Source organism: Culicoides brevitarsis, chromosome 1, assembly GCF_036172545.1.
Source record: "Culicoides brevitarsis isolate CSIRO-B50_1 chromosome 1, AGI_CSIRO_Cbre_v1, whole genome shotgun sequence".
NCBI lineage: Eukaryota > Metazoa > Arthropoda > Insecta > Diptera > Ceratopogonidae > Culicoides > Culicoides brevitarsis.
Genome location: NC_087085.1, coordinates 7,343,622 through 7,354,770, shown reverse-complemented (window position 1 = coordinate 7,354,770; position 11,149 = coordinate 7,343,622). Strand labels below are relative to the sequence as shown.

The window sequence follows — 11,149 nt, the reverse complement described above, 5'->3', positions numbered from 1 at the left end:
AGTGACTGAGTGAGACGATCGAAAGTGATACTGTTATATGCTGTCAGGTAAGTATACCAGTACTGGTATACTTACCTGACAGATGTATAACAGTTCACTTTCAGCCGACTCACTCAGTCACGTGGATTTCCTCATGACATCCATTCACGAGCCTCCTTGTTTCGTGTCGCAGATGGCGCTAAAATCTTTAGGGTGTTATCAATTTCATTCGTCTCAAATCTGCAGTGTACTGTTTTCAAACGAATTTAAGCGCGGGGGCGTAATGCTTTCGTCCGAAAACAAACGCAGGATAATGACTGGAATTCCCTTATCAATTTCATTCGTCTCACTGTATTTCCCTTGGATTTCCTCGTGAATTCCATTGTCAACAAATCGTCGCAAAACACGAATCGTTCTCTTTTTATTAGCAATTTTAGACGAATTTACACGAAAAAGCAAGTAAAAAATCATGGTAACTATCGGGCGAATCGACAACGTAAACGAAGGGCATGTCTTCACAGCGGAAAACATGATGCTCGAGATAAACAAGAACAAAATTCCTCGACCAGGCAAGCTGATATTACTCGAAAGGTAATTATTAACTTCTTTGTTCCTTCTCTTGTTCTGAAACCCCTTTGTTTTTGCAGTTCCTTAAACTTTTGCCTGAACGACACACAAGAAGGTCTCTCAATTCCATGGCCCCGTATCGGTTTGCATGCAATTCAGAACAATAATGGGCTTCGCAGCATTTATTTCATGATCAATTTGGAAGTTGCATGGCCCGGCGTTTACGAGAACAATGTGCACAACAATGGAAACGCCGTCGATGATCCCGATGAGAATGACGAAGGTCACGAATCTGATACGGAAGAACCCATGACGGAGTTTTACGTTGTTCCAATTAATACGGCGGAACAAGATATCGTCGAGGCAATCTTCAATTGGATGAAACACTGCCAGAGCTTGCATCCAGATCCCGATGATAGCATTTCAGAGGAAGATTTTATGGAAGCTGAAGACGATGATGGCGAAGCGAGTGCTGAAGGAGTTAGAAATTTGCATATTGATGGTAAGTTTGTTCAAAGAAAAATATCGAAATTGATTGATTAATTTGCTTTTTTTTTCTTTTTAGATGAAGAAAAGTTTGCTGATGCGGAAGAAGATGAATAGAAACGATGACAAGAAGACTGTCGACAACTCAACCGAACATTTCCTTCTAACACATTTATTATTATTATTATTACTATTTTTATTTATAATTTGGCAACTTTAATAAAGTCAGAATTGAGTATGAATATCGTTAATGTAATGCAACATTTTTTTTTTTTTTACTTTTATCTGTGAAAATTTCAACTTTTGTGATGCACTCATAATCAATTTTAGAAGGAAAATTTTATTTTTACATGAAATAATTTGTCGCCTATACATATTGTAATATCATAAAATTTGATAGTTTGAGCTTTCGTAGACAATCGTTTCAAAGCTACAAATTACAATAGGTCTCAATGCCTTTTGCGCAAAAATAAATTTACAGGAGCCCAAAAACAAAATTACGTATTTTGACAAATTCTTTTGAAAAAACATTGTATTTCATGACGTTTTAAAGAGATTTTTTTTTTTTTTTTTCAAATTTTGAAAAAAAAATTTTTCCAAATTTTCAAAAAAATTTTTTTTTTTTTTGATGTCAAAACTTGTTCAGGGTAAGTTTCATGAGAAGGCGTTTTACGAAGAGAAAAATTTTTTTTTCCAAATTTTCAAAAAATTTTTATTTATATTTTTGAAAAAATTGATACAAAAACTTTTATATTGAGTTTTATCATGAATAATACAAACCACGTTCAAGAAACTCTAAACTAAAAATTATATTTCATATAAGAGAAAACATTAAAAATCATTTTTTGCATTTTTTTTCAAGATAAGTTTTAAATAAAGTCGAAATAAAGCATTTTGTATGAAAAAATTATATTATGAAACACTGAAGAAAAATGCTAATAACGTATTTTCACTTGTTTTAGTTCTGAATTGTTAATTACAAAATAAGAACTTGATATTTTCTCAAAATACTTGCGAAAAGTTGAAAAAGTTTCATTTTTTGCAATGCTTGGTTTCTTATGAGAATTCCTTCTAATGTTACTTATGCCGCCAAATTTATTATTCGTTATTTCTCTATTGCAAACAAAGAGTTGGCATCTAATCTAAGGCTTTTAATGACAAAATATGGCGTTATATGCTTATTTTGGAAGAATCATTCTACTTTTAATTGTGAATTTTCTCTCAAAGCTTCATCTTCATGAAAATAACAAAATTTTATATTACAGCGAGAAATTCCCTTAATAAAGTTTGTCTTTTTAACATGTTGTAAAACAAAGCTTGTCATAGAATTTCTATGTAATTTTTTTTTTTTTTTTGAGTTCTTAAAATGATTCCGTAAAATATTCAAAAGTTTATTAAAAAAATATTTTTAAAATCTTCTATTTTTTAATCAGCTATATATTTGCCCTGCATTTTATTCAGTATGAGAATTGCCTTGCCAACAGGACTAAATTTGAGATTCAGCATTAATTTCCCTGTGAAAAAGTGAAAATCACCAAACGGCATCGATTTTTGAATCTTCATCAAAGTTGGATTGGAGGCTTGGATGGGGGACTTGGATGGATTTTTTTATGCGACCCGATTCTCATCAAAGTTGGATGGCTCGGATCCAAGCCTCCAATCCAATTCCAAGTTGGTGAGAATCGGGTCGAAGTCACCAAACCGCTTTGCTGTACGCTTCAGAGCTCTGTGCTGTACGACGCGACAGCTTGCTTCGGGAACACGACTCAAAGACGAATCATTCTTCAAGTATCCACGCAAGAGTGCAGTCGAATTTTTTGGTGTGTCCAATAAAATAAAATAATAAATTTACTTCAATTTTAAAGGCAATTTTCTGCTAAATTTTACTCAGGTAAGTCAAAACTCCCGTTCTATAAGTTCATTCTCGGTATCTTAATGGGTATTTTTCATCCGAAAATCGGAAATTACGGGCGTACTTACGGTAAAAATCGGTGAAAATATGAACGCCTTGTTGGCGTGGGTTCCTTCTAATAGTTTCTTCTACAATGGCTGGGATACTAAATCGTTATGGGGACAATTATGGAAGTTTCTAACGAATTTTCCGCAAATTTCTCGACATTCGCGCAATGATTTGAGAAAGTACGGGCAAAATCGCGTAGAAATAAGGCAAAAGGAGCCATTTTACACGTTATTGCGTAGATTTTCTATTTCGGTGATAAAATAAAAATGGCTTGGCAAAAGTATCACTTGAATTTTATATGGGACAAAAATTGAAAAATAAATTTAGTATGGTAAATGGCGTCGCATCGAGAAACGGTCTTCCGTAAAATGCGGGCAAAATTATTCCGCATCTAACTGCATACTTACTTCCGAGGGCTTGCGAATGATTTTTCCGAAATTCGGGCTTTCGCGCCAAAATGCCCTTTGGATTGCCTCTGAATTCGGGCCTTTTAGTTGAAAATCCATACAAGAGCCATAAGACGCCATACTAAGGCACGCACACAACCAAGCGACGCACGTACACCATCAAAGCTCTGCTGATTGGTGAGTTGTGTTAGTGCGAAAGAGGAGGAAAAACATACATACTGTTTATTTACGTGTTGTTAATAGAGAGTAGAGTTACTGCTGCAACTGAGGCGATATTTCAGTATTGTTTGTCTCTTCAGTTAAGTCTTTTCGGTCAAAAAATACACACGCAGTAATAACTGATTAACATTTTTTGCCAATATTAAGCATTTTTTATATATATCATCGCCATCATCAATCCCGCCGTGTATTTATAACGGATAAAAAAAAAGTGTAAAATAAAAATAACATTATTCGCATATTATCAGAAATCTCTCTTTGGTAAGTTGCTTCGTGAAATTTTTGTATTTTTGACCATTAATATGGCGTTTAACGAGATGACGCTCACATTTGGCGTCATTTTTATTTGCCCTTGGCATCATTAAACAACTCCTCGTTCAAGCTTTCCGTCAGAAATTAATTTTGTGGAACACTTTTTGCCAACGACTTTTCCGCGAGCCGGTGTTACAACGCGCTTCAGAAGAAAAAGTCTTGTTCCAGTTTGTACAAAATGTCTTCTTCTGCCTTTGCTCAATATTGGCTTGGCTTTTATTTTTCACACTACACACATATGTATGTGTATGTGTACGTTCAGGGAAAGCAACACAAGCGCAGTCCCCTTTTGAATGTGTGTGTGTTTTGTGTGTAAAATTCAATTTTTACAACATTGTTGCATGGATTGTCGCTACCTTCGTTTCATTCATTCACCGGTTATCGTCGTACAGCGTAACAATAATAATAATAACAACAATAAAAATAAAAGCTACTCAAAAAATAATATCGAGTGACGGTTAAAAAAGCATCGTTGCATTTATCGTTCCCTCTTCTATATTTTTCCTTTTACCGTGTTCGTAACTTTAATCCTTTTTTCTTCCCTCTCATTAAAAATTGTAACGGTTTTTCTAATTTTTTTTTTTTTTTTGTTTTGCAGAATAACAATGGCTGACAAACCAAAGCGTCCTCTTTCCGCCTACATGTTGTGGCTCAACTCTGCCCGCGAAGGTATCAAGAAGGAACATCCCGGTATCAAGGTTACAGAGATCGCCAAGAAAGGAGGCGAGATCTGGCGTGGCATGAAAGACAAGTCTGTAAGTATTAAAAAAAAATTATTTTTTTGAAGATTTTTTTTGACTTGAACAATTTTTCATTTTTTTTTTTAAATCTATCAGGAGTGGGAAAACAAAGCTGCCAAATTGAAGGATGAATACACCAAGGCCGTACAAGAATTCGAGAAGAATGGCGGTGACAAGTCGAGCGGAGGCAAGAAACGAAGCAAGGGAGCAAGCAAGAAACCCGCCAAGAAGAGCAAAAAGAAGGATTCGGATGAGGATGATGATGAAGACGAGTCAGATTAAATTAATTAAGGCAACTACGTAAAATTATATCTCTCATTACACAACTACACATATAATATGACGGAGTGTACGCGCATCGCGTTTTCATACAAGACCAACAATATCCTCCAATAATCCCCAAACTTCTACAAAATTACAAAAAAATAAAAAAACAACAACAACAACCGCCGTAATAATTGTCACTAATAATAATATACATACATTTAGTTCGCGTATTCTACAAAAAAAAAAACAAAATAAAATATTTAAGTATAAAGAAGAAAAATCAGAAAAGATCCCTTTCTCACAGATTATAAGTAAAAACAAAAGATGATATAATATTTCAAACAAAATTGAAAAACTCAGAGGATTAAATTTTAGAGAAAAAAAAAATTAACATTTTTTAAAATATATATTCGTAACGAAAAATTTAATAGTTTGAAATGATTTTGTCAACCTTGCTTTCTACATATGACTTGATTCGTGACTACACACATGAATGTTTTAAGTATTTTTTTTTAACATTAAGGACGCTTAAATTTTACATTTAAGCAAAGTTAGTATAAAAGAAGAAGATACGAGATGAGAAAATGTTTGTTTTGTGTTCATTTCTTTAAACAATTTGTTCATATTTGAATAAGAGAACTAATGTAATTCGCATCATTCATAAATTAATTCACATTCAAATAGATGATAAATAAATAAAAAAAAAGAAAAAATAGCAAAGATACTTTCATTTATGTAACACTCTGAAAAATTCTGTAAAATAAATGAAAGTAATGACATTTATTTCAAAGGAAATTCATGTGTTTGGTCTTGTTTCCAATTCGCTCATTCCGAATCAATGTTGTCTGCGAGGAAGAACATTTTTAAAAATTTAACTTAGTAAATCTTTAGCAAAAATATCTTCACGATAAATACAAAGAAAAAAAAACATAAAAAAAAATAATTTAAAATATATTATTAAAAATATTTCTTCTATAGTTAAAGAAAAAAAAATGAGAAGATATATTATTAAAATATACACAAAAAAATTAGTTTACGTTTTTTTTTTCACAAATTTTTGTTTTTTCAACTTAATTTAGTGTTTATTATAAAATAATTAGAATGATACAAGAAAAATGATAAGAAAAAGGTCAGGTTCTTAGAATTAAATGCAAAACAAATACAAACAAAAGCACTCATTTTACTTTATGACTAATTTTAACTAATGAATGAAAATGATTTAAATAAATGAAAATTATAAGTAAAAAAAAAATAATAATGAATGGAAATTTTTCGTTACGTTACATTTAAAGTAGAGACAAACCAGTGTTCTTCAGTGTGTAAGTAAATAATTAAGAAAAAATGAGATGTAATAAAAATGCATTCGAAAAAAAAAACTCAATCCGTGACACTTTTATTATTTTGTTCTGTTTTAATTTTTTTTTTTTTATTTTTAAATGCAGAGTTAAGAGTTTGAACTCTGCTTAAGCCATGTTTGTTAAATATATATTTAATAACTAATGAAGTATTCTAGTTTAATTTTTATTTAGAAAATAGAAAAAAAAGTTGATTAACTAAAAGAAACTCGAATTGTTTGATCATGAAATAAGTAAATATCCAAAAAAAAATGTAATAAAGTGTCGGAAAAAGAAGAAAAAAATAATAAAAATTGTGAAAAATCTTATTAGACGAGTGTTTTAATTTTTGAGTATTTTCTTGTCGAATATTTTCTTTGAAGTTGAGATCTGAAATCGTTCATGATAAAGCAATAAAGTTATGTTGAATTTCAATATAAAAATTTTTATTGAAATTTTAGAAAGGCTTTTATCTAATTTAAGTTAAAAAATGTTTTATTTCGCGTAAATTAAAAAAAAATGTGTTTTTCCCTCCAAGATTTTATGAAGAACGTTAAAAATCTTATAAGAGATTTTAGTTGTTTTGTTAGAAAAATATGAATTTTAAATGAAATTATGATTTTTTGTATTAAATTAAAAAGAAAACTTGAAATTGCGTTTTAATTAATGTTTCTTTCAGAAGAGTCAGAGAGAAAAATCTCAACTTCTCAACTAATTGAAAATAGGTACTATTGAAACTTCCTACAATGAATATTTCAACGAAGCCTCAAACTTTCATGAATGAAATTTTATTAAAAAAAAAATTGTTTATAAAAAAAATATAAACTATGCTATTAAACCATTCAAAAATAAGGTCGAAAAAGCAGAAACGTTCAAAAACTAATACATATATGTATTTCATTAAAATTTGAACCAAAGCTTCGTTCCCTCCAAGCAAAAGTTCGTTAAAATATTCGTTTCGTATGGGAAGAATCAAGTAGGTACTTTTTGTATTGTTAACATTTTTGCATCATATTTAACCACTCATGTTACAAAAATTGTCATTGTTTTAGAGATCTTTTTTTACCTGACTCAGCAAATATTGTACAAAATTTCTCCAACATTTAAATATCTATCTTGCATTTTGCTTCTTCTATCTTTTCCCATAATATTTGTTCCCTGATTCGTACCTAAACAATTTCTTCGACACTTACATTGTTGGTCGTTACATGGGAGGTAATAAAATTTGTTCAATCTTTGTCCTTAATGTCGAAAGGATCCTGAATTTCAAAGGAAACGAACGAACGAACGAAAAAGAGAAGAATATGAGGGTGAATGAAGTACAGATTTCTTATTGTCGTTCTGCAAGGATCACGTACACAAAGGATTCGTTATTAACTGTTTGCAACGATGTTGCATGCATGGAGTCAATGTACGAAGAATTGTACGTCATATCGATTTAATTGTGGTTTTGAACATTTTTTCATTAATTAAAGTTTAAAAAGTAATGAAAATTTATAAAAATTTACAAAAAAAAGTTGATTTTCATACAAAAAACTTTTGACTTCCATACAAAATTTCTCTTAAATCATCAAAATTTGGTCTCTTATCATTTTTCAATAAGAACGTACCTATATATAAAAAGCATCGGTGCATGGGGTGATAATCTTTATGACTTCTGTAAATAAAACTTGATGTAAATGTGTTAGTGAATGACTAAACGAAGCCCCGATCTGAGAAATTTTTGGTGAATTTTCATCAAAAATTAAGCTCTAAACTTTTGAAATTCTTTTCATATTTATAAAGAATATTTTAAAATTTTTTTTTTTTATGAAGAAAAAAAAACATATGAGGACAATACTTTTCATCACACATGTTATAAACAAAAATCGACTTGTCAAAATTTCTGCCAAAAGAAAAAGTTGAAGAATTTTCTTCGTTTCTATTTTCAGGAATTTTCGCAGTAAGAATTCTTCTAAATCTTTTAAATTGTTGAAACTTGTCTCTTACTTGCCATTTACGATAAGAAAGTTGTGCAGAAGAAGCAATTGCTGCGATGGAAGCGTAAGATATTTACAGATAAATCAATAATTTGATAATGCAAAAAATTGACATTTTAATCTTTGCAGATTAATCGACGAAGTAGAATCGCTTGAAGCGATTCTTATGGAAGATGTACAAATTACTCGAAATCCAGATACGTGAGTGTTACATTTATGAGCTCTCAACAATTTGTTTATTAATTTGAGTAAATATTTTGTAGAAATTTTCCGGAATTGATAGAGACAACTGTTTTTCCGACAACTTGTGAAGACACGGAGCGCCAATATGTCTGTATTACCCTTCAAATTATGCCAACCAAAGAGTATCCGGAAACAAAACCGGATTTTAAGCTTCGAAATCCCCGAGGACTTGACGATGCGTGCATCAATGCAATTGAAAAAGCAATTATTGCGAAACTTGATGAGTCCATTGGATTGCCCGTCGTGTTTGATCTCATCGACTTGATTCGGGAATGTTTGACGGAAAGCAATGTTCCAACGGGACAGTGTGTCATTTGTTTGTATGGCTTTCAAGAAGGCGATGATTTCACAAAAACTTCCTGTTATCACTATTTGCACAGTCATTGTTTGGCTATTTGGTTGCAAAATGCCAAACGAAATTTCAACGATGAACAAAGTAAGTTACCAAATTGGCAACGTAGCGAAGCGAAACCCTTTCAAAGTTCATGTCCTGTGTGTCGCGAGCCGATTGACATCGATATCGAACGTTTGAAGGAAGCCAAGACGCCGCAAGAGCTCGAAAATGCGCCACAATTCACGCTCACAGAGGAACTGAAACAATTGCAAGCGGAAATGACAAAACTTTTTTTGCATCAGAAGCAAAATGGAGGCATCATTGATACGAGTGTCGAAGATAAGACATTGATTGCAATTGATCCGGAAGGCGCTGCGAACGAACCAAAGAGGAAACCTGCGCCTCCGCCCCAGACTGACTCTGCCAAAATTCGCTCAAATCAACAACCATCAAATTCCGCACAAAAGAAGCAGCAACAACAACAAGACGACGAGAACGAATCGGAAGAAGATGAAGTTGATGACAGGAGACGTCGTATTGGAGGGCGCCGAGATCGTTATTACAATCACAAGGGCAAACGCAACTACGGTCGACATCGCAATCATGACAGCAATCGGTGACAATTATCCTGCAATCGCACACTTGTCGCAGCTTTGTGTCACTTTTTCGGCGCCGAGGAAGAAGTGAGCCCATGTCATTTGCTATGGCTGAACAATTTCAGCCATCAACTCATATAACATACGAACATTGACCTCTTGGAATATCATGCGTTGTTAAAATTGTGATATTTTTGGTTAACTATTATTATTTGCTTGATTTGGATTATTCGAATAATTTTAGTTAGTGAACGATTTGTTAACGAATTTCCTATTAGTTAGTTGTAATTGACTTCAAATATACATTTTTTTTTTGTATATTTTTACCCTTTTACAAAGAAAAATAGACTTTAATTAGTTAGTCAATTACTAAATAGTATAATTCTTAAAAAATAAATAATTATTGCAAAAGTGACTCTTCCACGAATTTAATTTAAATTCGATTACGCTTATCTTAAAATATAAGACAGAACAAAAACTCGAAACGTGACAAGTTTTCGCGAACGTAACGTAAGATACCTAATATAATTTACGTTAAAAAAGTTGTTGACTATAGAGATAAAGTGACATATTTTTAGGAGACATTCGATTCTAAACATCCATTAAGGTATGCGATATCGTGAGTTTTTACAATGAAACACCCCGAATATGCAAATTTCGTATTATTATAATTTCATTAAAAAATTCCTTATTTAATAAGTATCAATCAATGATTTTATAATTTATTTATAACAAATGATATTCTCACACAAGTGGTTGATATTCTGAAACTGGGCATATAGAGCAAAAGTAAAACATATACTTAATCAATTTACATTAAAAATTAATATAAAACACAAGAAAAATCAAATATTAAAATTAATCATAAATAACACAATAATACGTCATACAAAAAATGGTTACATTTTTATTCCATAAATAATATTCGAAAAATGACAAAAAAAAAATCGACATAAAAAAATTGCATTCCCTTTCTAGTCAAACTCATACAAGTCAAAGTAAAATTTAATTAATATGTATAATTAATAATTGTCACCACGATACAAAATAAAACGTGTCATCGATTAACTATCATGATTTGATTGATTTGCCGTAATTCGACATTAGTTTAATTGAATAATTAATGCAAAAAGCAGCAACTGTTATTGTCTCGCATCATCTTGTTTGCGAATGTAGTAATTTATTTAGCATCGCTTTATTAAAAATTATTATTAATAAATATTAGATTACTTTAAATGATAGTTTTAAACACGCTTCTGGACAAGTGTGAACAGAAAGAACTTTGAGTGACGTTTAATTTACTTGTTTTTAATAAAATAATACTATAACATTAATATTTATTGTATATTAAGGCAAAAAATGAAATTAAATTTATTATTCTTTTGACATTGTAAACTTATCACACGTACATTATCACGTTTTTGTGAAAACAATTTCTATCTAGATTTACAAACGATACTTTTACCGAATAAAACACAAAATATTGATATTATTACTACTAAATATACATATGAATAATAAAATGAATGGATCCGCAATAAAAATTAACATTCTTTTGTTATATTCACTTTACCTTTTCCCGATCATCGAACTTTGTGTCGCAATCTCGATCAACTTCAATTAAAAAGTGACTAATTATTAATGGCGTGATATGTCAAGAGAAGACAGCTTCCTGTTATCCAATCTAAATATCTATCAAATTGACACTCTACTTTACTACTTTTTA

At 31.1% G+C, this 11,149-nt stretch overlaps 3 protein-coding genes across 3 annotated transcripts; all 3 read left to right on the top strand.

Moving 5' to 3' along the window:
- The first annotated feature begins 356 nt into the window (after positions 1-356).
- LOC134838315 (methylosome subunit pICln-like) lies at positions 357-1,288 on the top strand. Its single transcript, XM_063853818.1, has 3 exons — positions 357-570; positions 627-1,048; positions 1,112-1,288. The coding sequence occupies exons 1-3, from the start codon at positions 449-451 to the stop codon at positions 1,147-1,149; spliced, it is 582 nt and encodes a 193-aa protein (XP_063709888.1). The 5' UTR covers positions 357-448; the 3' UTR covers positions 1,150-1,288.
- Positions 1,289-2,794: 1,506 nt separating this feature from the next.
- Positions 2,795-5,194, top strand: LOC134838372 (mobility group protein 1A-like). Its single transcript, XM_063853888.1, has 3 exons — positions 2,795-2,923; positions 4,529-4,685; positions 4,767-5,194. The coding sequence occupies exons 2-3, from the start codon at positions 4,536-4,538 to the stop codon at positions 4,950-4,952; spliced, it is 336 nt and encodes a 111-aa protein (XP_063709958.1). The 5' UTR covers positions 2,795-2,923; positions 4,529-4,535; the 3' UTR covers positions 4,953-5,194.
- Positions 5,195-8,163: 2,969 nt separating this feature from the next.
- Positions 8,164-10,332, top strand: LOC134835431 (E3 ubiquitin-protein ligase RNF25-like). The gene is made up of 3 exons (XM_063850313.1): positions 8,164-8,314; positions 8,380-8,451; positions 8,514-10,332. The coding sequence occupies exons 1-3, from the start codon at positions 8,307-8,309 to the stop codon at positions 9,445-9,447; spliced, it is 1,014 nt and encodes a 337-aa protein (XP_063706383.1). The 5' UTR covers positions 8,164-8,306; the 3' UTR covers positions 9,448-10,332.
- Positions 10,333-11,149: the final 817 nt, after the last annotated feature.

What these genes read in the sequence shown, in the direction of transcription:
- LOC134835431 (XM_063850313.1), top strand. An exon ending in ATTACTCGAAATCCAGATAC is followed by an intron (nt 8,452 to 8,513) that starts GTGAGTGTTACA and finishes AATATTTTGTAG; the next exon opens with AAATTTTCCGGAATTGATAG.
- LOC134838315 (XM_063853818.1), top strand. Translation starts at nt 449, where the DNA reads ATGGTAACTATCGGGCGAATCGACAACGTAAACGAAGGGCATGTCTTC. An exon ending in AAGCTGATATTACTCGAAAG is followed by an intron (nt 571 to 626) that starts GTAATTATTAAC and finishes TTGTTTTTGCAG; the next exon opens with TTCCTTAAACTTTTGCCTGA. An exon ending in TAGAAATTTGCATATTGATG is followed by an intron (nt 1,049 to 1,111) that starts GTAAGTTTGTTC and finishes TTTTCTTTTTAG; the next exon opens with ATGAAGAAAAGTTTGCTGAT.
- LOC134838372 (XM_063853888.1), top strand. Translation starts at nt 4,536, where the DNA reads ATGGCTGACAAACCAAAGCGTCCTCTTTCCGCCTACATGTTGTGGCTC. An exon ending in GTGGCATGAAAGACAAGTCT is followed by an intron (nt 4,686 to 4,766) that starts GTAAGTATTAAA and finishes TAAATCTATCAG; the next exon opens with GAGTGGGAAAACAAAGCTGC.